This window comes from Lethenteron reissneri, chromosome 13, assembly GCF_015708825.2.
Source record: "Lethenteron reissneri isolate LAM-NWPU_2019-01 chromosome 13, ASM1570882v1, whole genome shotgun sequence".
Taxonomy (NCBI): domain Eukaryota; kingdom Metazoa; phylum Chordata; class Hyperoartia; order Petromyzontiformes; family Petromyzontidae; genus Lethenteron; species Lethenteron reissneri.
Window position 1 is genome coordinate 6154706 of NC_083791.1, and position 26383 is coordinate 6181088.

Here is a 26383-nt window from a genome sequence, read left to right on the forward strand (position 1 = left end):
GAATCAACACGCATTTGGAGTATTTGGCTGCTATACATTTTCACTAAGTTGAGCTATCATTTGTGGCCAGGTCGCTTTTGAAAATAGTTACATAGCTCAGTGGATGACACTTGGTTAATAAAGAAAATAGCTTTTTAGTTAAGAGAGTATTCGGCACCAGGCTACGAAGAGGGTGGAAATTATACAGGGGGCCCAATTTAATTCCTTGCACCAGGGGTCCATGCCAATCACACTACTATGCTACTCATTCTAATCGTGGACCTGGTAAGAGTGAAAACACTGATTTGAAGCTTTCGTGACTGCAGGAATCCATACTCTTTGGTTCTTTCGGTAAAGTCACGTAGGTAGAAAAATAATAGATCACGACGTTTCGATCGCAACACAAGCGATCGTCACCAGGTGGGACAACCACAGCAAGAAAAAAACTGCTTCAAAGAGTCGTGAAAACACTCATTATTGACCTTATTATACAACAACAAAAACATGCGAAAAATCATGACACAAGAAGAGGTTTCATGTCTTTGTAGGTTCTTTATTTTGTTTTGGCTTTGCATTTTCGACAACACGGCTTTAATTTCAAACGTTATCACCCACCGCTGATCTTTAGAATTCCAATACATCACAGTCGCGTATCAATCACGAGGGAGATGTCCCTACATGCATAGTGAAGGCTGTGAAAGTGGTTGTTATTATGTCCGATGCTTTGTGATGAATATAAATATAGAAATGACGGGAGTTTGTAGTGCTGGTGATGTTCACAATGATGCTTAAGAATCGTATTGAAAGGGGGTGGTAAAAAGGCTTCGGTTTTGACCGATACCTATCTTTGTTTTGAATGACCGAACATGTGCATCAAATTGCATAAGTAGACTTCAACATACATTGGATGCATGTATAAGACATTTACTGCATTGCGGCCTTGCTGTGACTTGTCATGAGTGTGTGTATCTTCACTTAAATAAGTCGAAAACTACCTTGGAATTTCACACAGTTGCGTTGATAACTCTGCAAGTTTGTATCCGATGTTCAATTTGGCTCGAGCGAGCAACCGGCTTCACTTTTTGACGATGCTGCTGGTGGTGGTGATGATGATAATGGCGGTGATCATGAAGGGCGATGCTTTTCAAAAGTTGGGAGGGATGGATTTAATGACGGGTTGTGAACATGATACGGGTGATGGTGATGATGAAGAGTTACACTTTATTTTTAAGGAAACAAACAAGAAGGCTTACACCGACCAAGCTGAACAGGGTTCCCAGGCCGATGACAACCACCTTCACTTGATTCATGGTCTCCGAATCTAACAACAACAAGAAGAAGAAAAAACAAACATGAGTGATATCGGTAGCTGACCACGTATTTTACGTATGTTAAACTTATTTCCCACCGTACGGAGCCAACCGTGCATAGTATAATAGTGGTGGAAGACTGTCACGGTTGAGGAGTGGCCATGTTTTGTTGGTGGTTCCACTACCATGTGAGAGCTAACAATGGGTAGGATTTGAAATATTTCAATAAGTGGACTGGAGTATGAGCAGCGATGCTGAACTAAATTTTAAAAAAAATTTATTTTACCAGGTAAAGCCCACTGAGCAGTACAGTATAGCTCTTTTTCAAGAAGCGACCTGGTCACAAATGATTGCTCAACGAAGTGGCTTATCATGTGGAAATTTATAGCAGCCAAATACTCTAAACGCGTGATGTTGATTCGGAGAAAAATCCACGTGACCACGGGGAGAGAGCACATGCAAACTCCAAATATACAGCAGGCGTCAGGGTCGGAATCGAACCTACAACCTCCTGTATACCAGGCGAGGTAGTTAACATCTCGCCACCGTGATGCAACGACCGATAAGGGTCTGGACAAGAAACGGCATGTCCACAGCTGTGAGACTGGGCCCGTTTCATGCGTTGGCTACGCAAACCTGGAAATAACAAGACGACCCCGTTGTCACAGAAAAATTAGTGCAGGACGGCATTCCCAGACGTTTCAAGCGACACGACAACGTGACAAAAAATATAGTCACTCGGCATTGCTGCATAATGCAAAAAACAATCGGCAGTTCCTGAAGAACTGCACCGCGGTCCTCTTGGTTGCCTCGCGTTTATTTTCACGTCATTTGTTTTTGCGTGAAAATGTGTCGATGTTTCCAACGCCGATAATTGGCAGGCGGGTTTGTTTGGCAAGGTGTGGACACGATGCGGTTTGTCTTTTGCGTTGGCTCACAATCTCAACATTGCTGCTGTGATCTGACGAAACGCTGAGCTGTGTTTTCCAAGCACAGACTGTCAGTTCAATTGATGCGAAGCGAAATACTTCAGATGTTTATATTAAGCTGATTGGTCTTGCACTAAGCCCATCTGGCCTGATTAGGGGCCGTCCATAAATTACGTCACGCGATTTTGGACGATTTTTGACCCCCCCCCCCCCCCCCTTTTCGTCACACGGGGTCACAAAAAGTATTTGGATCAAGCACGACTCACTCGGCCCCATGACCAAACCACCCTCTAGGCGCCAAATCTCTTCAGAACCCGTAGGTTAGGCATGGATTTTGAGCCTGGATTGTACTTGGGATGGGTGACCACCACGCCTGTGGCCACATTGTGGGCATTAGAGGGCAACGCAGCACAATCCATTGTATCGCAACTTCCATTCTCTCACATCTACACTCGCCGCCTTCACCATCCAGCGCTGACCGGCTTGGCGATGGCCAAAATAGGTCCCACCCGTGCCCTGCACGGCTTGATATGGCCCTCATCCAGCGGTGGATTGACAAAAGGCCTGCACATGTACGGTTCACCAGGGGCATACGGAGGCACGTCCACCCCACTCTCACACGCTGAAGGAGTGGGGGGGGGGGCGCCCGCCATTATGCTCCAATAGGGGGGCCCTGATGGTGAAGCCCGATCGAGATCAAGTTTCTAAACTAAAAACTAAAAAACTTTTATTTTCCACGTTCAGCCCACTGAGCTTCATAGCTCTTTTTCGGAAGCGACCTGGCCAACAAATGATAGCTCGACGAATTGGTCTATCACGTCGAAATCTCTCGAAGCAGTAGCAGCATCAGCAGCCCAAATAATCTAAACGCACGCTTGGACGGCGGCGGTGACGACGGCGCGCAAGTGCGTCGACGGAGGAGGAACGAGGCCACGAGGTGGCCCACGGTGCGAGATGTTGCGAGATGCACGTAGCGCCGCATGCACCACCACCACTCACCTTCGCCGGTCACCTGCAGGTGCACGGCATCGCTCGTCTCCACGCTCACGTTGTTCTGCACCAGGCACTGGAACTCCCCGGCGTCGCCCATCCACACGGAATCGAGCTCCAGGGCGTCCCCGACACTGGACAGCGTGTAGCGTCTGTCACTGTCCACTGGCACGGGCCAACCCTTCCAGAGCCACACGTACCTGTGGGGCAGGGGCAGCGCCGATCAGTCCGGGCATATTTGAAGCTTTTAAAAAGAAAAAAAACATATAGGGGCCCCTTTTAACACGTAGGCTTTCACGACCAATATTATTGTAAATGTTGTGGTTTCACGCTTCAACACATCGGTGGGCTAAAGCAGTGAACTATTTGTCTTTTGTCAACGTGACACTTTTTTTGCTGATTGGCCGTGTCGGGTGGTGGAGGGTTACGACTCATTTATAAATAACGCGATCTAAACCCAAAAACTTTGATTATGAATATAGGGGACCGACATTAATATGTCAAATTAAATAAAAACTACATTTTGACTTAAAACTTTCGTGACTGCAGGGATTCATCTTCTTGGTTCTTTCGGTAAAGTCACGTAGAAGGGAAATAATAAAATAATAAAAATAAAACATAATAAAATAATTCTCACAACGTTTCTGCCACAACGCAAGCTGTTTGCCCGACAGACCTGGTCTTCACCTGAGGACGGCTGCTTGTGTTGTGGCCGAAACGTCGTGAGAATTATTTTATTATGTTTTATTATTTTATTATTTCCCTTCTACGTGACTTTCAAACCTGCTTAGCTTCACAGTCACGAACAAATCTGGAGCATTTCAGGTGACTTGGGTCACTGACCTCAACGAATCTCCACTATTTACCCAGGAGGAGAAAGAGGGTGTCGCTGAACATACACGGATTATCGTAATGGAATTTCAAGAAAAAAACTTTTTTATTTTATCAGGTAAAGCCCACTGAGCTGTATTGCTCTTTTTCAGAAGCGACCTGGCCACAAATTATAGCTCAACGAAGTGGCCTATTACGTGGACATTTATAGCATCCAAATACTCTCAACGCATGTTTCTAAATGAAGGAAAAAAAACCGGACAATCTGGAGAAAAAAGCCACGTGAGAAAGACATGCAAATTCCAAATATACAGCAGCAGGCGTCAGGGTCGGGATCGAACCCACGACCTTCCGTATACCAGGCGAGGTAGTTAAGTTACACACGGAACCACCAAGTTGCAAACAGTCCTGGGTAGGGCACGGCCCCTTTGTGTTCACCCCGTGGACTTTTACAAATTTCCTTCCCTTCATTTGAGATCTCCCTCTTCTTGCACGCGCGGTTAAGCGAAGCCCCGGCACGAGTCGCTGACGTATTCCTGCCAGTGCCGGATGAAGCTAGTGCGGGGCCTGTAGCTTATGTTAAAAAGGGGCCGTAAATAAATAAACACGTAAATATTAAAACACGTAAATGTTTTACTTGCCTAGTAAAGTCATTGTCTTCTTGGTTCTTTCGGTAAAGCAGCCGTCCACAGGTGAAAACCAGGTCCGTCGAGGCGACAGAGTCTGTCGCCTCGACGGACCTGGTTTTCACCTGAGGACGGCTGCTTGCGTTGTGGCCGAAACGTCGTGAAAATAATTTTATTATGTTTTATTTTTATTATTTTATTACTTCCCTTCTACGTGACTTTACCGAAAGAACCAAGAAGATGAATTCCTGCAGTCACGAAAGCTTTAAATCGAAATTTAAAGTAATTGTGTTTTTTCATTTGCTATACAGCCAGATAATACGACAAATCGCTAACCTTAAGCACCCAGTCGTTCAAAAAAGTTGAAGGCGGTATAGTACTATAGTAATAGAGCAAGTGCAGAATCACTGAACCAGAATTGATAGCTTGAAAGCATTAAGCGCGGGGCCCTTGAAAGTGCGGGGCCCCGTAGCATTTGTAGCTACTTTTGCTACGAGGATAATCCGGCACTGATTCCTGCATTACTTGCCACCAGTGTTCCTTGAGTTGGTGCCATGATTTGAATGTTGATTTGAAGTTTTCGTGACTGCAGGGATCCATGTTCTTTGGTTCTTTCGGTAAAGTCACGTAGGTATAAAACAAAATAAATTAAATTTTGATTTAAAATTTAATTTTGATTTAATTTATTTTGTTGTATATCTATGTGACTTTACCGCAAGAATCAAAGAGTACGATTTGAATGTTGTTTGCTACTCAAGTGTCTGCAGGGTTACGACTTATATGGCACCGCCGCTGCCGCCGCGGCTGGAACCTCATTATTATTCCCCCAAGGTTCTACCACGTGGGTCATTCTTGTAAAAAAGAAACACATTTGAATGTGTCTCTCATCATACAGGTTTTTGGGTTAGATCGCATAAGTTTGAATGTGTCGTAACCCTCCACCACCCGACACAGCCAATTAGTAAGGGATTTGTCACGTAATAGTTACTACTTCAGCCCACCGGTGTGTTGGGAGAGCAAATCCACAACGTGTAAAAAAGAAACACATTTGAATGTGTCTCTCATCATACAGGTTTTTGGGTTAGATCGCATAAGTTTGAATGTGTCGTAACCCTCCACCACCCGACACAGCCAATTAGCAAGGGATTTGTCACGTAATAGTTACTACTTCAGCCCACCGGTGTGTTGGGAGAGCAAATCCACAACGTTTACAATTTGAGTAGTACGACGTTTCGCTGGTGATTACATCAACCGGCATCATCGGGCGATTGGCCATGATAGTGAAGCAATCCACCTGCTTCTGCTCTTAACTAGAGCAGCAGGACGATTGTCATCACCTGTCGGGTGGTGGAGGGTCACGACACATTTACGCTTACGCGATCCAACCTTGATTAGGACCTTTATTAGGAATAATATCGGTCGCGAAAGCCGCGTTAAACTGAACGTGTTTTACCCGTGCGGGGGAAAAAAAATTCTATCAATCGATCGATCGGATGTTGCTGTAAACCGTCGCGTAGGCGTCAGTGGTGAATGGCAGCACACGCACCAGCACTCCTTAATGGCCTTGTGGTTACACTTCATCCTCACCGAGCCGCTCCGCTCCAGGATCTTAGTCTTGTCCATGTCCAGCCACGGCTTGCTCACGGGCTCTGTAGGGCGGCGGAAAAACAATTAAACAACTTCCGGTGGCCGGTTGCATGAGATGCCCTCATGACTCGGTGGTTCTCGACCATTTTGGTGTGGTGCCCTGTGCTAGTAAGGCATTGGTTTCATATTCTTAGGTTCCTGGCCCTGCCCCCCTCAACCATTATATATACGGAGTGGTATCTCCTGTAATCCCTCATTTACTTGATACAGCTGTCGGGCTGTGACGGTTCCACCTGAAGACGGAAGCTTGTGTTGCCTCCGAAACGTCATGATTTTTATTTTTATTTTACTTTTATTAATTTTAATTTTTTACCTACGTGACTTTACCGAAAAAACCTATATGAATCCTTGCAGTCACGAAAGCTTCAAATCTAGAATCATTGGTTTCATGTTGGTGTGTCTTGTCGCCGCAATGTTTCAGTGACATTTTCCCGCACACATTTGAAAAATTTCCTTCCCCGGCATTAATGCCGCAGCCTCCGCCCCTCTTCCCTCCGTCGCCTGAAGTGAATTTCCCCTTAGTTCACACCGATTTACTTTGCAAACTTAGGGAAAATGTTGCTCGAGTTATTTTACGCACTTCACCCCTGGCAATAAAGTAAATTATTTATGTGCCGGTCATTCATATCGGTGAATAAGCTACAAGGACGATGATAACAGAACAGCTTTATCAATGTAATTAATTAATGTACAGCCCCTTGTCGATGTCGGACATGTGCAGTTGTTTGACCATACTTCACCAAGCTGGTAAGTGCGGGTTGGTGGTGGTTATGGTCGGGTAGAATCATACTAAAACCAAACTAAAAAAACTAAACTATTTTTTATATTACCCGGTAAGGCCCACTAACCTATATAGTTCTTTTTCAGAAGCGACCTGGCCACAAATGATATCTCATTGAAGTGGCTTATGTGGAAATGTTATCGCAGCCAAATAACTATAAACATGTGATGTTGATTCTGAATGTGGTGGGAAAAACTGGAGGACCCGGATAAAAATCTACACGACCACTGGGAGAGAGAGACACGCAAACTCCAATTATACAGGCGTCAGGGTCGGTATCGAACCCACGACTTCCTGTATACCAGACGAAGCAGTTAACATCTCGCTACCGTGTCACTAAGTAGTGTGTTACAGTTACATTGTAAACATGAAGCCAATTGTTATTCGTTATTAATGTTCAACTAAACGTCGTGGGGTGTTCAATCTCAAAAGATCAAAACGCCAACGTGGCCAAAGCCATTTCTTTAGCACTTATTTTCGTGTTTAGTTTGTTGTCCTTCCCCGGCACCTCCGATTAGTGCGGTTGGGTACGTACGGTGCGAAAGAGGTTCAACGTACATACAGAGCCATTGACGAGACCACCACGGAGTCTACCTGGTGAACAATGCGTTTCAGCCTTCGCCAGCCTCCGCCAGACGCTGCACAGTCGCTAACACAGTCACCTCCTCGACCTGTCCTCACAGCATCCCCACCATCTTGTAGGTGCTAATTTTTATGAAAATTCAAATTTTCTATTCCCCCCCCCCCCCCCCCCTTTGTTAATTGCAAAGGTTACGTTCCGGAGATGCTCGGGATGAGCACATTTCGCGGATAATGATATTGGCCTACGAAAAATGAATGGCCTTATATAAATACATAAATACGCTTTCTCTCTCACCACTTTATCTCACCACTTTCTCGCATCGCATTCTCTCTCGGCACTTTATCGCATCACTTGCTTTCTCTATCTCTCCATGCGGTCGTACAGAGTTCCAGATGCCGAAATCGCGGATAGCGAGTTCACGAATAGCGAGCGAATACCGTACTCTACCCGCTGGTAAAGAGGTGGGGGGGGGGGACACGTAGGACAGTCGTTAGGGCAGCGGTCGGGAACCTATGGCTCGCGAGCCATATATGGCTCTTCCTGTGACGGCATATGGCTCCCAGACAATTTTGAGTTGAAAAAACTAATAAAAAAAATAAAAATAAAATCAGTTTGGAACTGATTTTAAAATACTTGTGATATTGCTTAATAATACTGTGTCATTGTAAAGTAAACAGAAATTAGTTTTGAAGATAAAATTTCTCGGGTCACGGATCCCGTGACCAGAAGTCGCATTAAAAGTAAGACATATTTAATTTATTATACGTTAAAAATACTATATGGCTGTCAACGAAATATATTAATAAATATATTGCGTTTATGGCTCTCCCAGTCAAAAAGGTTCCCGACCCCTGCGTTAGGGGCTGGTAAGGGTGTACACAGCAGGCGAATTTTTGCGGATACGACCGGCGACAAGGCGACGGCCCCACAAACGCTTGCGTTCGTTACCCTGCAAGAAGAACCTAATGGACGCCTCCATCTTGACCCCGGTGACCTCGTTGAAACCCTCGCAGGTGTACACGCCCGTGTGCTCCAGCTGGATGCTGCTCAGCATGAGGTTTTTGGTGTAGGTCTCCAGCACGACGGAGTCCTTCTTCCACCGGATTTCCATGGGCGGGTTGGATTTGCCGTCGCAGAAGAGGTTCGCCGACTCGCCGGACCTGACCGCGAACGGCGTTGCGCTCCCGTCCGTGTGGATGGCGATCTTGTGGCGCACGGACAGCTTCAGCGACTCGGGTCCGTCTGCAACGGCGGGGTAGCGGAAACACGTGCGGTCGCGAAAGCGATAGACGGTGAATGATTATAGTAAGTCGCGATTGATTTCCCGCGGCTCCAATGAGCATTGAAGGCGCCGGTGTTCGTCCTCCTGTTTTACAGCCCTGCGGGAGGATCAGTGGTGGAAATTCCACGTTTCTATGGTGGGGGCGAGTGTAACCGTAGGGCACCCACTGTTGAACGGCCCAACAAGGCGGTGCTCGTTTTGACGCTTAGGTTTATGCAGCCGCTCGTAATCCAAGCGTGGTTTAGGATTACAACCCAGTCCAGAAACAACACGCTTTGTAAGCGTGCTATCGACAACAGAGGGCATGATAAGCTGCTAAGTCAATCCCCACCTGGGATTGGAACGCTCAACGATCCGACCGCGAGTTTTCACTCGCTCTACTGCCGAGCCGTCCAGAAAAGCAATCAAATGACCAATTCAGTGGACGCATTATTTTGTACGTCGTCATCGTCAACAACAACAACAACGGCCTTGATCAATGCACTGGTGGGTGAAGACCTCCCCATGTTGTCGCCATCCCTCACCGTCTCGCGAAACAATGATCCCCTTGCTCCTGACCGTGAGCTCAGCCTCACTGCTCTCATCTGTGCTGCGCATGCACACCAGTGGAACTTCTACCTCGCATGGTATAATACAGGAGGTCGTGGGTGCTATCTCTGTCCGTGGTCGCGTGGATTTTCCTTCAGGTCCTCCAGTTTTTCCCTCCACATTTACAATCAACATGCGTTTAGAGTATTTGGTTTGCAATAAAAAAAAAATCCACGTGATAAGTGACTTCATTCGTTACCGACCCTGACGCTTGTATATTTGGAGTTTGCGGGTTCTCTCTCTCCCAGAGGTCGTGTGGATTTTTCCCCCGGGTCCTCCTGTTTTTCCCACCACATTCAGATTCAACATCACGCGTTTAGAGTATTTTGGCTGTTATAACATTTCCACATGATAAGCCACTTCAATGAGATATCAATTGTGGCCAGGTCGCTTCTGACAAACAACTTTCTAGCTCAGTGGGCCTCACCTGGTTACATAAAAATATTTTAGTTTAGTTTTAAGATGCAACTAAAAACCCCAAAGGCTCTCCGACACAAGTTTTAAAGTTGGTTAGTTAATGATTAAGGACGTTATAGTAAAGGTCAGAATGGTCAAACACGCTGCCGTGGTGTGCACCAGTGATGTCGCTGCGCTAGTGTGTTCCCGTTGTTCAAGTGTCATCGCCGTGATGTCACGCGAGCGCTATCGTTGCTTCTCCTAACTTTGAATATGGCAGCAATGCGTTCAGGAGCTGGGCGCCAAAGTCGACGTCCAATAGTCACGACGAGAGGGCTTCAGAAGAGAGTTCGCGCAGTTTTGCTTTTCCTTCTTTTCGCTATTGCTCCTGCTATATGGTCCATCGATGCGCATTGCACCCAGACCAGCTATTATATTCTTGCGTACGGCAGCAATTCGTTCAGGAGCTAGTTGCCAACGTCGAGGACTGCTATCCACGACGAGAGGGCGTCGGGAGGAAGTTCGTGCAGTCGAATTCTACGGATGCAGTTGATCGAGACTTTGTGATAGGTTTTAATCGCTCTCGTTGACGAAGCTTTAGAGGCATGTCGGAATGTCCGCGACACAGCCTGGGTTTATATCTACAATAAGATAAGGTCTTCAACGTATGTTTGGATTTCACCTTTATTTCAATGCAAATGTGTGGATTGCGTATGAGGCTGCTTGATGTGAACTTCGAGCACGTGGAGAAATAACGTGCGGCCCTTTGTCAATGAAGGTCTCCTCTGTGCCATGTTCACCGTGAGGCTTGTTTGACCATACCTCACCATGCTGGTCAGTGCATGTTGGTGAAGGTGAGGGGGACATACACGTGGGAGCGTGTAGGTACAGTACAACAGTGGATTTTTCCCGCACCGCCCTTTGCCACTCGCAGCGTGGCCCCACAGCCTGTAACACCTGATACGCATGGTGGTCGCCCGTGCAAGCACAGTCCGGGCTCAATGCCGCTTAGCATCCGAGAAGGCCCCAATCTGGGTGATTTGCAGAGGTCGCAATCAGGTACCCGATTCCCGTACCCTACCCGATACCTGGCTACCCGTACCCGGCCGGGTACGGGTACGGGTACCCATTTGCGACCCTGGTGCGGCCGGGTACGGGTAAGGAATCAAAACCCGTTTGCGACCTCTGGTGATTTGGTCACGGGCTAACTCGAAACGTGAGCGTGGAGGATGCGTGGATGATGCGTGCTTGGAATTACATTGAGGGGCATAAAGGGGCCCACACACGCAGTGTCATGGCATCATCCGAATTATGAAAAAGATGAAAAGTGGGTCTTGGGCAGGACACGCGCCACGGGCTCGAGGGGATGGTGGTGGGGCAATGGTCAAGAACAATAACGGAGCTGCAGCCCAGGAACGGATACGCATCCGAGGCAGGATGTCCATCCACTCTGGAGACGGATACCATGAAGCCGGGTTTTGCGCGCAAGTGCTGCGTGGATTGCTGCATCGTAAGATGGTGAGAGGTGGCAGTCCTCATCAAGCAAAGGGTGATCATTGCCGCTGCTGCTGATGATGCGGATGATGATGATCATGATGATGATGATGATAATAATACATTTGTGCGAGCAGTGATCGGACGCGCAGCCGAAAAACAAACGCGTGCGTGCGTGCGCTCTCCTCACTCACAGTGCACGTCCAGTCGCTTTTCCCTCCGCAGCTCTTCGCCGGATGGCAGCTGGGCCTGGCACGCGTACGTGCCGTCGTGTGACCGGGACACGCTCGGGATCTTGAGGCTGCGGTTGTCCTCGGAGAACACGAAGTGCGAGACGTTGACCCCGTCGGGCGTGTGCCACGAGAAGGTCGTGTTGTCGTCCTCCACGTAGAGCAGCAAGCAGGAGAGGGTGACCACGGTGTGCTCCACCGCGGACGAAGGCTCGACGTCGATCACCAGCCGCGGGTTCTGTGCTGCAAAATGTGAGACGCGACATCAACGCAGGAATGGAGAGAGAGAGAAGAATAAAACAACTCGGCTCAATTCCACCGAAGCGTCGCTCACGTGAGACGAGCAAAGTCAGTGGTGGAGCCAGCGCCCGCTGCTCTGACGGGTTGTGAGTTAAAATCCTGGTTGAGGGCTCACTCGGCCCCGTCATCCCTCTCGGGTCGATAAAACAGGTTCCGCTTTGTGGGCAATTCAACAGTGGAAGTCAACAGTGGAGAGACTCGCCCGCGTTATGAGAACGTGGAATTTCCGCCACTGGCTCAGGGCTTTGAACGGGAGATGAGCACAACCCCAATGCTCGTTTGAGCCGGAAAGCGAGTTTCTTGTCTTTTTCCAACGTGGAATTCGTTTCTCCCAAACAGCCACGGCTGGAGTATTTTAACGCCTTTGATCGATGACGTGGTGTATGGAATGGTTGATCAGCAGTCGGCGCACATTGCCTTGAGTCCGGCGATCCGAACGTGATGCCTCGCCGCAGATAACTCCACTGGCAATTAGAGAGACCTCAATTAGAGAGGCTTCAATGTATCCTGAAGCTTCCCTTCAGCATGCACTGACCAGCAAGGAGAGATTAAAAACTAATTTCTTCAGAACTGCTTTTTGTGTTTAGTCTGTTGCTTTTCCCCCACACCTTCGATTAGCACAGTTGGCTACGTATGGTACGAAAGAAGTTCTACTTACGTACATTATACCGTCGAGAATTAGAATGAAGCCATCACGTGCAGCTTATTTAAAATTATTTGCTCCATCTTTATTTGATTTATAAAACAATTATATATAAATGACCTATAAATGTTTATCCTTCTCACGAGTAGGGTACGTTAGTTTGAAAGGACGTGTAGAATTTTTTTCTCACCATCTAATTGATTTTCCAACTTTCTTTCAATAAATGGCACTTTAATGGGGTTAAAGAGTGAACGGGGAATTCGCTGACTCTGCACTCAGCAAAGAAGCTGTTGCACCAACAGTCGTCATTGACATTTTCAGTCCAATCTAGGTTGCGCTCTTTTGGTGCATATTTGGCTTTGGTTAGCGAGGCACCCAAGCTATGGAACGCCTTGCCACTTGACATCAGGCAATCAGAGTCGGTAGATATATTTGAGTCTGCTTTGAAAACCCATCCCTCTAAAGTGGCCTTGACTCTTTAGTTTGGTCGGTTGCCCTGGTTGTGTTTGTGTTTCCTGCTTTTCATGCGTTGTGCATTGGGATCCTAGTATTGAATGCACATTAATAATTTGAATTATTAATAATGTTTTGGTGATTTGCAAATAATGAGTTGACTCACTATTAATCTCAATTTAATTCACTATTAATCCCTACCACCCCTATACTTACCATCGTCATGTTAGCAAATGGATTTACCAACCTCACGAACCAAGCAAGCGCCCTTGACGTGCCATGAATTATGTAATTACTCTAGCTATCAAGGTCTAAATTGCCCTAATGTGTTACTACAATTGTCACCATTGATTAAACACGAACATACTTTTGCAAAATTAATTAAGTCACCAACACCTAACACCGTTTGCCTAAAACGCTGGTCGATGCAATGTAAAATGTGTAATTTTAGGATTTGTTTATTTTTAAACCCAGGTGGGTGGTACGCTAAGCACGCACTCTGGCAGAGGTGGGTGGTATGCTAATTCCCATGAGACTTTGACTCTCTTCTAATCATTACTTTTATTAAGAGCGCAGTTGTACTGGGTAATATTCACCGAACGGTATGCACTCGCACTCGTTCATAAATTATATTTCCACGCCCCAAGGGGTGATTTTGCAGTTTTCCCACTGTCCAGCCCTGCAGTGTTCCGTGCAAGAGAGAAGGCCAATAGCACTTAATATGCCCAGCCCTTTGTCAATCCACTGCTGGATGGATGCCTCCCTACGTCGTGTTGGTCGAACAGGTTTGTGTCACCAAACTTCATGGTGTTGATCAGTATGCGTCGGTAGAGGGGAGGGGTGCCCAGAAGCGATTCAGGTATCACTGCTGACATCAACCCCCGTGGTTCGAAATGGAACTGAGGTTACCTGGTGGAATCGTGCAATGTGCTAACCACTGCATCACAGCTCCACAGAATAGCATTCTTGTATCTGCGAATTACTTGGTTTTTCAAAGAGATAAAAAAAAAATTCCATCAAGAAAATACGACTTCCACACTGTGCTTTTGTATCACCATATGTACAAATGGTCTGACAAACACACTTTATAACAAAGTTAATTCACATCAGCATGGGTTTACTTTTAAAGGGCTTATCTGCTGCTCATTGTCTACCGCCGTTTCTTCGTCAACGGCCTTTAAACATGTTCCACTTTTTCAGGGCACGCCAGTCAGTGGAAGATGACCTTCACACCGTTGAAAAAAAACCACTCACCACATTCGTCAATAACACTGTGGCCTTAAGATGATAAAGTAGAAGATAGGTGACTCGTTTTGGTTCAAAGGGGTCACTTCTTTACAGCATGTACGAGAGGCCAGAGAGGTGGAGTCTTGAACTGTGAGGTATTTTGAAACGAAACGATTGAAATATTCTTAGGTTTTTTCGGTAAAGTCACATAAGTAAAAAATTAAAATTAATAAAAGTAAAATAAAAATAAAATAAAAATCACGACGTTTTGGAGGCAACACAAGCCTCCGTCTTCAGGTGGAACCGTCACAGCACGATAGCTGTATCAAGTAAGATAAATTCCAAGAAAACAGTCCTTGTATATATACTGGTTGAGGGTGGGACGAGCCAAGGTAGGCCCTGGATATTATTATTGTGAGGTTCGGTGCGGCTGAAGCAATTTTTTACCTACGTGACTTTACCGAAAAAACCTAAGAGTATGAATCCTTGCAGTCACGAAAGCTTCAAATCTGAAACGATTGAACAATTTTTTTAATATATATTATACCAGGTAAGGCCCACTGAGCTTCGTAAATTTCTAGCAGCCGAATACTGTGAACGCACAATGATTCTAAATGTGGAGGGGAAAAAACACGGAGGACCCGGAGAAAAATCCACGCGACCACGGGGAGAATATACAAACTCCAAATATACAGCAGCAGGCGTCAGGGTCAAGATCGAACCCACGACCTCCTGCATGACAGGCGAGGGAGTTGATATCTCGCCACCCTCTGCCTCTCTGCACTAAAGAAGGGCCCTTGTGAGAAATGCAAGCAGGTACTCTGCCACGCGCCCATCTCCTGAGTTGAATCAGTGGTGAGTGATATCAGAACCGGCCAAGGCCCCCACTCCCTTTTTGCCAAACTCGTACTCACCCAACACGGTAAAGTATTTACGCTATGAGACCTCCTTTACCAGTGGCAAAATATAGTAGTAGGTTTTCACCCTTTAAACTGGTGCAAAAACTGACAGTGCATATCATTATCATTATCAGAATTATTTCTTTTTGTTTGCATTTTGACTACTTGTGTTGTGGTTATTGTACCAGTTTAAAGGGTAGAAACCTACTACTATGGTGAAGTATCTTGATTTGAAGCTTTCGTGACTGCAGGAATCCATACTCTTTGGTTCTTTCGGTAAAGTCACGTCGGTGACTGATGACGACCGCTTGCGTTGCGATCGAAACGTCGTGGTTGATTTTAGTTTATACCTACGTGACTTTAGCGAAAGAACCAAAGAGTACGGTGAAGCATGGTCAATGCGAACAGGACTTGTGTGTAATTCTAGATTTGAAGCTTTCGTGACTGCAAGGATTCATACTCTTAGGTTTTTTCGGTAAAGTCACGTAGGTAAAAAATTAAAATTAAAATTAATCATTTACTTGATACAGCAATCGTGCTGTGACGGTTCCACCTGAAGACGGAATCTTGTGTTGCCTCCGAAACGTCGTGATTTTTATTTTACTTTTATTACATTTTTTTATCTTTTACCTACGTGACTTTACCGAAAAAAAACCGAAGAGTACTTGTGCGTGTTTCTCGTGTGTCCCCTTTTGCGGTCTCTCACGTCTCTCCAATCAGTTTCAGATTTTCTTTTTATATATACCGGAGGAGGAATCCGATGAGCTATGAAGCTTTTTTTTTTAACAGATGTCCATGGGGCGGGGAAAGTAAAAAAAAGAAAATCTACTGGACCGGACCATGTGTAGGACATATTATTCTTTGGTTCTTTCGGTTAAGTCACGTCTAAAGATAAAATAATAAATTAAATAATTGCATACTACGACGTTTCGATTGCAACACAAGCAATCATCATCAGACATACAAGAAATAGCAACAAAAATCTAACTAGAAAACTATAGACAGACATACAAGCAGACAGATATGTGTTCTCTCTGTGTGTGTCCTTGTGATGTCTGTCTGCTTGTATGTCTGTCTATAGTTTTCTAGTTAGATTTTTGTTGCTATTTCTTTTATGCCTGATGATGATTGCTTGTGTTGCAATCGAAACGTCGTAATATGCTAATATTTAATTTATTATTTTATTTTTAGACGTGACTTAACCGAAAGAACCAAAGAATAATTCCTGCAGTCACGAAAGCTCCAAAATTAAGAATGTGTAGGACAACCCGATCCGTGAACCGCCATGCGCCAAAGGGCGACGTTACAAAACCGTGTCAAGGAAAAGACTGGCAGAGACCCAGCGTCAACCAGTTGATCCGGCCCCGTTACGTAAAGTTTTCTTTTCTTTTTTCCCCCCTGAAAGTCAACGCTGAGAGCCGTGAACGAGGCGCCGGGCCGTCCTTCGCTGTCACCTTGGCCGGAGGTCACCGCCCGCAGTTCCTCTAAAGGCAACCACCGTTTGCCCCTGAAGGTATAGGGGAGGGGGGGCAGTGCGTAAAACCTGCATGGGTTGAACTGCGAACACTTACATAGCAATGTGATATGATCTAATTGTATAATTGTACAACATGTGTTTGAAGCAGAGGTCAAAGAGTAACTTCAGTTTCAGTTGTAAGTTAAAATATATATTATATATATCTATCTCGAGTGAATTATTAACAAAACGAAGTTGTGACTTTCGCGCAGCTGAAACGTTTTAACCGTCGCTGTAGGCGATAGTCATTCATGTTGTGAAGATGATTCGGGGAAAATATTGCTTTGACATTGGTATTCAAGTGACGAGGATTCCACACACACGCACACACACCGCTGGTGTGTTAGCGTTGCTTTATTGTGCTTGCAAACGGCTCGGGTTATAGCAATGACCGTACTCAAACTGGCTTTGCAATTATGACCCACTGCGATTGTGTGCTCGCATAACCAACTGAATGCACGCCAGAGTGGTTATTGCATCGCGTTGAGCCATTAGAGCATGCCGTGCTAGAGGAAAGTAAGGCACACTGCGATCCACGTGGTTTCTCAACATTAATCCAAAGATACGAACACACTCAATTTGACATGGCACACAAAAGTGGCAGGAATACACAGGATTAAGTAAGGCAACTTTTCACCAGTATCAAGCCGATGAATGATAAAAGGGTCATTATAATACTCGTTGGTTCTTTCGGTAAAGTCACGTAGGTAGAAAAGTAAAATCAAATAAAAATGATATATCTCGACGTTTCGATCGCAACATAAGCGGTCGTCGGAAAAAAAATGATCCACCAGTGGAACTGCTGAACCAGCGAGAGAGCTGCTACAACACGAGGTAATTTGACTCCTTTTTGGCGTAAATCCACTCGTTACGATGTTCAAACACCAAATAGACACCAATTACAAGGCTGCGTAACCACGAGAGAACTTGCAAAAGCACACAAGCATGTGCGGTTGCCCAGACTTGATGCCTTCTAATCGGTGTCTATTTTGTGATTGAACATCTTAACACCTACTCTGCATTTACGCCCGCAAGCCTTGGATTCTGATGTGTTGCTTACTCCCATTTAAAAACAAAACCCCCGATATATTATTTAATCAAAAGACACGATGAGCATGCGTGTGGATTCTGATGGCGCAGATCAGAAGCTATGAGCCACACGTCATTTATTTACACATCATAGGCTGGGCTACAGGACTATGATTCTTACATTTCATCATGACCCTCCATGTATGTGCTATGTATGCTGAACTTCTTTTCCACCGTACGTAGTCAACGGTGCTAAGCGTAGGTGCTATGAATATGGGCCAAAACGTCACATTTTATGTTTTTCCTTTTAAGGTCACAGTGTTGTTGATGAATGTGTTATTGACGAGTTTTATTGTTGTTTGTGCTTGTGTTCTGCTGCCAATGCGGCAGCGTCACCGCCAAATGATCGATATAATGCCCCCATGGTGGTTCCTCATTTTGTTGCAAACTTTCAATAAAGTTTCCCGAGCGTTCCTTGACTGCTGGGATTGCAGAAACCCATCAGCTGGAAAGGGCCCTTTCGGCGTGACTCTCACTGCGGGTGGACGCTGCATTGGCCTGCGTCCGTTGTCTCTCTGCTTAGCCCACACCTCATCCCTCTTTTTGTTTAATTAATTGATAATGATAACCTAAAACTAAGCTATGTTTTAGTTCACAACACAAGGCCTGCTGAACTATATAGATTTGTTTTTCAGAAGCGCCACAGCCACAAATGATAGCTCAACGAAGTGGCTTATCGCGTGGTAATTTATATCGGCTAAATACTCTAAACGCACGTTGATTATAAATGTGGAGGGGAAAAAAACCGAAGGACCCGCAGAGCAATCCTACACGACCACAGGTAGAACATGCACCCTCCAAATATACAGGCGTCAGGGTCGGGATCGAACCTACAACTACCTGTATACCAGGCGAGATAGTTAAAGATCTGGCCAAAGTGGCGCTTTTGTGGACTCAAACGAAAGTGTCACTGGGTCTCTTTTTTGCAAGAGGGTCCTGATTTGGAACGTTTTGAGCATTCATTGTCGATTTGCTTCACGTGGGAGCAAACGGGAGTGCCCAGAGAAAATCCATGCACATCAAGGGTGTGACACCCAAAGATTTGCACGGATAGATTCAAGAATCCATTGCCGCAATGGCACCTTCTGGCTACCTAGCAACCCAAGCCTATAACTCGAAGCATTCACGGCACAGGCAATGGACCGCATCCTCGCCTACTCGACCACCCGCCGTAGGGCACGTGGTTATCTGCAGGCAGCCCTAATGGCTGCGGCCTGATGGACCGTGACCGCTGGCGTTCACTTATGCTCCTGCTCAGGCGTTGCCGAAAAAAAGTCCTCCAGGGCACAGGGTTGACATTTAACGTAAATATATAAATAACTCGTCGGCTTTTATTTTCGCCAATCAGTTACCAAGCGCTGTGGTTGGGAAAGAGCCGCTAAAGGGCACAAATGAGCGTAAAGGTCAAAGAAGCCACCTCTCCCCTATCCTTGTGTTGCCATTGAGCCCCCTTACTCCCGGGCCTGGTTTTTTTCCTGCGGGTTTTGAAGAGTGCTTTCACTGGATTCCGCACGGAGCATCGCAGCCGAATAAACCGCGCCGACCGGCACGGACGTGCTTCCTGTTGCTATACCAAAACCATTAGTTTTTATCTTTCTCGATTGTATTCTTTTTTGCTGACTGTTCTGAGACCAACGCCCGGTGTATGTTTTTGTTTCATTACGTCAGTTCATCTTTACTCTTTCTTTATTCTCGGTTCTTCGTTCATCCCGTGAATAGCCAAGCTCTGGGCACCTATTGCATTAAGGGCGCTTCGGAAAGGAAGGCGCAAACACTCACTCAAGGAATTGGTGTCAGTAACGTTATGCAATTGTGGCCTCACACACACGTACTGGATTCATTCTAGATTTGAAGCTTTCGTGACTGCAAGGATTCATATTCTTAGGATTTTTCGGTAAAGTCACGTAGGTAAAAACATTAAAATTAATAAAAGTAAAATAAAATAAAAATCACGACGGTTCCACCTGAAGACGGAAGCTTGTGTTGCCTCCGAAACGTCGTGATTTTTATTTTATTTTACTTTTATTAATTTTAATGTTTTTACCTACGTGACTTTACCCAAAAAACCTAAGAGTACTGGATTCAATGATGCACTTTCAAATGTTGATATTAATTACAGGAGAGGAACATACAACTATTTAAAACTAAACTTTGTTTTTATTTTACCAGGTGAGGCCCACTGAGCTATATAGCTCTTTTTCAGAAGCGACCTGGCCACAAATGGTAGTGCAACAAAGTGGCTTATCGTGTGGAAATTATTTTTTTGTAGCCAAATACTCTAAACGCATTTTTCCAAATGTGGAGGGAAAAACCGGAGGAATCCGGAGAAAAATCCACGTGAGCGCGGGGAGAGAGACATGCAAACTCCAGGCGTCATTGACAGGATTGAACCAAAGACCTCCTGCATACCAGGCAAGGTAGTTAACATCTTACCACTGTGGCGCCCCCCCCCCCCCCCCCCCATGACATGCATCTTATGAACCACAGAATATGGTGCTCAGTGGGATCTGATCATAGATTTAAATAAAAACATGTAGCAACAGTCAATATTAAATTTCCCAGTTTTTATGATATGTAAGAAACATGTGAATTGGGGCTTTGTTATTTGAGTGAACAACTACAAACCCGCTATCAGTAGCATCAGCTGCTCAGTATTGGAGTCACAATGTGGACGACGACGATGATTTTTTTTTTAGGACTCTATAATCCTCGAGCAGAAGTGCACTGAGATAAAACATTGCAGGAAACTAAACTGATTGTGTCCAAATTACATGTTTACTTCTGTAGTGTTAAATATCACACACACACACATATCCATAAAGATTAGAAACATTATTTACTATTTTAGATTCATGAAAAAAAATCTCAGAAGTTGTTTTCGACCAGCGACGGGCATCCCCACTCAACGGCTGCTGAACCTCTGTCCTAGACAGTGCCACACTGTCGGAGAAGCTGTCTTTTGGACTTGCTATCTACCCTGGGGCTATTAAGAGCCCATACCACTCATTAATAGGGGCTGTTAACCACTAGGGATGTGGACCACAATGTTTAGTCAGCTAAAATCCCACTCTCGTTGAGGAATATATCTGCTGGCGAAACGTCTCACGTTCATACTCTTTGGTTCTTTCGGTAAAGTCACGTAGGTAGAAAAATCAAACAAAATACAAATAATATATCACGACGTTTCGATCGCAAAAAATACTCCAGCACTGCTGCACTGCTGGATTGTTTTTTTCCGCCCGAGGACGACTGCTTGTGTTGCGATCGAAACGTCGTGATCTATTATTTTTGCTACCTACGTGACTTTACCGAAATAACCAAAGAGTGTGGATTCCTGCAATCACGAAAGCTTCAAATAAAGATTGTCTCACGTTAAGATAATAAAATGTAAAAAAACACCTCTTCACGAAATAGGTTTTTCTAAACTTTTTTTCTTATGAATATATAATTGCTAGGAAACATTGCACCATTGGCGAAGACAATGCAACACCAATGTTGTTTGTATCCATGTAGCATCTCAATTAAGCTGCGGTCTCGAGACACTCAACACACACAACTGGAACCCACACACGGAGGCACTAATGGTATTTAGTGGTGCCCTAAAGTGTGTCGAGTTTGCGAACAGCTATGTCCAGGAGGTGACATTTGGCTGTACATTCTCTTGACCTCCAAACAACCTTTGCATTCACCCTCACTGTACCTTTGGGTTGGGCCTACACCCCACACCACCTATTCACCTGTATCAGGGTTGTCTTGCCAACCTTGGCAAGACCATACTTTGGCCAAATAATACCAAAGTTGCAACTTATGGTATGACAAAACCATGGTACTGCAATGCGAGGCTTATATGAAAATACGTGTTTGTGTGTATGAACTCGAACAAAAAAGAGTGCACTAAAATGGAAGTTAAACACTTTTGTGAAGATTAAAACTCCACAAACTGCGCAGTTTTTGTTTATACGCTCAGGGTACTCAGCCACACCCCGTGGGTGTTTCCTGATCTTTGCTCATTCAGGTACTTTTATGGCTTTGAAAAGGACTTTGCCCATAATTGGAATATGATAACTGGAGGCGAGGGGAGCAGGCTTATCGATTTACGGGTTGCCTTTTCACTGTGAAGTGGTTCATTAATCTGCCTTTGTGTGCTCAATGTCAATCGCAATGGCAAACTCTATTCTTCGTTCCGTTTGTTGAAACGTTGACACGGGATTCAGTGGATCGAATGCATTTTTTGTTTTCATTTTGTTTTCACAAGAGCATTTATTTACAAGTTCAGTTGCACAATTTCTCATTTTACTATTTACAGATCAGCATGGTTTTCAAGACGCATTTATATTTACGCGATCTGCCCCCCCCCCAAAAAGACCCCAATCGACAGGAGAACGATGGGCTTGCATAATGCACATGTATAAATGCACGTTGATTAATTACCATATACATAACCCAACCGGCAGTGGATACCCATAGTCATTTATATGCCTTCATTAACCCCCCTCTCCCCTCCACTTCGCGCAAGAAGAGCTCACAAGTCATGTCATCACAACCACCCCTCTATTTAAGGAAAAAAAACAGGAGGAAGATTTCTCCACAAATCTGGCTGCCGCCTGATGAAGCTAGTTGTAATTACTGGCGAAACGTCGTACTCAGATGGTAAATGTTGTGGCTTGGCTCTCCAGCACACCGGTGATGCTGTACTGGTGACGAATTGGCACGTTCTGTTTACGTGACAACCCTTACTCGTTGGCTGTGTCGGGTGGTGGCGGGTTTAACGACAGATTTATATATTTACACGATCTAACCCAAAAACACCTGTTTTATTGACAATATTTTATACATTATAGCTTTTTTTTTTACCAAACGTCCACTGAGCAGTGTGGTGAAGTATGGTCAATCAGCCCCACATCACTGACACACAGGGGGAGTGCTCTTCATCCAGCATTGACTGGATTGACCAGGCACTCACTGTACATTACACGATGTAAGAAATTTTTTGTTCCTGGGTAATAATTGTTATTTTTTAATTGCTTATGCCTAAAAAGTATACAAAATGGCTATTATTCCCCACAAACTTTGCTTTTGTGACCAGGACTTTATGTAAACGAATCCACAAATGCACATGTTTTCTCATTGAAAATAGGTACATTTAAAAATTTCACCATCCCGGTCACAAAAGCAAAGTTTGTGGGGAATAATAGCCATTTTCTGTACTTTTGAGGCATAAGCAATTAGGAAATAACACTTACTACCCAGGGACAAAATGTAGATGTTTTTATTACACTGTTATTATTGGTACTGCATAACGTGCATATCAACGATTCTCACCTTGAGCCTAGGTAGCTACGAAGGTCTAATGTTGCCATATTTGTTTTATGTCGGTGTACATAAATATATGATTGAAGGTAAGTATTAAGAGTGTTGTAAAAAAATGTTAAATATTCATAGGGTTATGATATATTATGCAAGAACGTGACTCTAATAATAATAATTTTAAAAACGTATGCAATGATGATTAATACGGCTGGCTACGTCGGGTGAAAAAGAAGTTCCACATACATACACGACCTTACAGAATGGCACGAAAGTATTCAATAACATTTACAACATCTGCTTTTCGATATTCTTCCACTGCTTTGAACACATCACGGTACGCTATCAAAGCAGGACAACCCCACTGATTCATTGTTTGTCTGCATGTGATCATCGTTATCATCGAAGTCGAAGTATCAGCTGGTCACTCCAATGGCGACGATGCCCTTGATGCAGAGCGGGCATGTTGTCACAAGAAGGTGACCTACTCCTGGCAAATGTCACGCACACAGCCGTTCGTCGAAGCCGAGGCTTGCCAAAGAAACGTTGGTAAAGAAGTCAGTCACCAGAAAGATGGCTTTTTGACAAGGTTACTGCAACGAAAGTCACCACCTGGGCCCACAAAACGTTTTTGGAGGCTCATGGGTACACCCCCCCCCCCCCCCCCCACACACACACAACCCGTTCTGTCCTTCATGAGGCCCCTTCAGATGTGATGGTGAGGGTAAAATTCTCTCTCTGTCCCCGCAACGTTTATGTAAGGCCCTGGACGCTTGGGTTGCCAACTGTCCCGGTTTACCCAGGATCGTTCTCCTTTTTTGAGGCAGCTCCTGTCCTGGGATATCTCCAAGTCTTTCCGGGACATTGAAATTCCTGATTTATGTCAGCTGCATAGTAGCAGCAGTAATAATAAAAATACACCACTCAATACGATGCATTTGCATGTGGTTATCCGCTCTTGTGGTATTGTGAGATTACCCCTCTTCATCCCATGACGTGTGCCAGTGTGTTGTACCTCAGAGGTGGGAACCCTCCTGGTGGCACTGTTGTATATATGGAAGCGATGGCCGGGCAGAGGAAAACGGTTCTTTTGAAAACGATTAATTTTCCATCGCAAAGGAATGTAGAGAACCCGATGATGAAAACATGGCTCTACCTCTTGACTTAGAGCTTTCGTGACTGCAGAAATTCATATTCTTTGGGTCTTTCGGTACAGTCACGTAGATAGGTTCAAATAAAATGACAAAAAATTACAAAAAACTCCAGACGTTTCGATCGCAACACAAACGTGTGTCGTCATTTATCAGGAAGGATGACGAACGCTTGTGTTGCGATCGAAACGTCGTAGTTTTTTATTGTTATTTTCTTTGAACCTATTTACGCGACTTTACCGAAAGACCCAAAGAGTAAGGCTCTGCCTGTCACTGTCATCTCACCCTCAAGACACATTTGACCAATTACAACTTCATAGTATACCAGTCCCTCACACCTTGGTTTATGTCAATTCAGTATACTTTAGAAGGGCCTTTGCCTGAAACGTCACCTATTATATATTGTTGTACCTTTAAGGCTACAGTCTTAGTGACAAACGTATTATTGATTTTTGTGTTTGTTATGTGTTCTTGTGCACAAATGACAATGCAGAAACATCACCAAACAACTTAGTTTAATTGAGTCATATATCTTTTTTAACCCCCCACCTCCAGTTGTGTTATCTTCATCATTATGCTACGAGACCGAGCATCTTCCACACCGGAACTTGCGCAGATCTCATTGCATCATCACCCGCTCAGAAACCGGCCCCGGAAAAATACACCACAGAACTACTTCTACAACCATTGCAGAAGACGTCTCTAACCACACTGTTTTGCATATCTAACTGTTGTATATTCCTTCACAAAGAGTGTCTTTTTCACGTGATAATTATACCAATTTTTTTTTATCAATCAGAAATGGAATTATCTGATTTAAGTGACAAAAAAAATCATAATCTAAAAACAGAGTTTTGTGTGCGGTGATTGGTGACTTGGTTGGAACTATCTCTCCTCTCGCTACACTTGCAAAGCTCCGTGTAACCCCAGCTGACCACCCAGACTCGAACCCAGGATGTCAGCGGTGTGAACTTAGTACTCCAGATTAGACGCACGAGATACCCAGCCACGCAACTATTCTAAACTTTCAGTGTAATAAAAAAAAAGGAATATCTCATACACCACGAGATCCCAGATGGTATTCATGAGAGTAACAATTACGCATTCCTCTTATTACCATATATTTTTTACGAACAATCATGACAAATTAACTTCTCATAATGCCCATAGTGACATTATCAGCGCTAAAATAATTGCAAGTACACATTTTGCTTTAACTACTACTTCTCTCAATAGTACCATATTCTCAATAGTACCACATTGCTCTGGATTGTGAGGCATTGCAGGAAGTAAGACGCACCCCAAACTTGTGCCTCGTGTCCATGAACTTACGCAGCACAGCTACCAGGGTATAAGATGCATCTTATTCTTAGGTTTTTTCGGTAAAGTCACGTAGGTAAAACATCAAAATTAATGAAAATAAAATAAAAATCACGACGTTTCGGAGGCAACACAAGTCTCCGTCATCAGGTGGGACCGTCACAGCCGGATTAGCTGCATCAAGTGAGGCAATGACGGAGACTTGTGTTGCCTCCGAAACGTCGTGATTTTTATTCTATTTTATTTTCATTAATTTTTATGTTTTACCTACGTGACCTTACCGAAAAAAAACCTAAGAATATGAATCCTTGCAGTCACGAAAGCTTCAAATCTAGAAATAAGATGCACTCCCAACTTTTTGTAATTTAAATCACAGGGTTACAAAAAAGAACCGTGGCGTCTCATATTCCAGAGAATACGGGCAATCAACAAAAGTAATGATTACGCTGCTGCCGCAAATGAAGTTACAAAAGCAGTTCTGAACCACTGAACGCAACTGGAAGTATCTCATGCAATGTTCTTGAGTGAATATTAATGGTCGGAGCGCGATATGCGACGTATTTGACAGGGGGCACGGCTCGCAATCGAGAGACGCACACAGAGAGAGAGAGAGTGAGATCTGAGATAGATGCTGCCACCATTCGGCACAGCGTGGTGCGTCGTCTCACCTTGGCAGAGGCGGCCCGTGCTGAGCAGAGTCAGTGACAGAAGCAGCAGCATCAGCGTCGGCGGCGGCATCGTGGCGGAGGCGGCGTTCGTGGCTGGAGGAGGAAGCCCGTGTCACGCCGGTCGGACTCTATTTAACGACTGCA

The 26383-nt window shown here is 44.8% G+C and overlaps 1 protein-coding gene across 1 annotated transcript; it reads right to left on the minus strand.

Moving 5' to 3' along the window:
• Positions 1-511: 511 nt before the first annotated feature.
• Positions 512-26383, minus strand: LOC133342043 (carcinoembryonic antigen-related cell adhesion molecule 20-like). The gene is made up of 6 exons (XM_061550934.1): positions 26240-26383; positions 11631-11909; positions 8625-8918; positions 6212-6314; positions 3218-3408; positions 512-1300 (listed from the first exon to the last, which is right to left on the minus strand). Exons 1-6 carry the CDS (start codon positions 26307-26309, stop codon positions 1194-1196), a joined length of 1044 nt encoding a protein of 347 aa, XP_061406918.1. The 5' UTR covers positions 26310-26383; the 3' UTR covers positions 512-1193.

Coding starts and splice junctions, on each gene's coding strand:
- LOC133342043 (XM_061550934.1), bottom strand. CDS start 26,309: ATGCCGCCGCCGACGCTGATGCTGCTGCTTCTGTCACTGACTCTGCTC. Junction 8,919..11,630: donor AAAGCGACTGGACGTGCACT/GTGAGTGAGGAG, acceptor CCGCCGTTGCAG/ACGGACCCGAGTCGCTGAAG. Junction 1,301..3,217: donor CCTGCAGGTGACCGGCGAAG/GTGAGTGGTGGT, acceptor TGTTGTTGTTAG/ATTCGGAGACCATGAATCAA.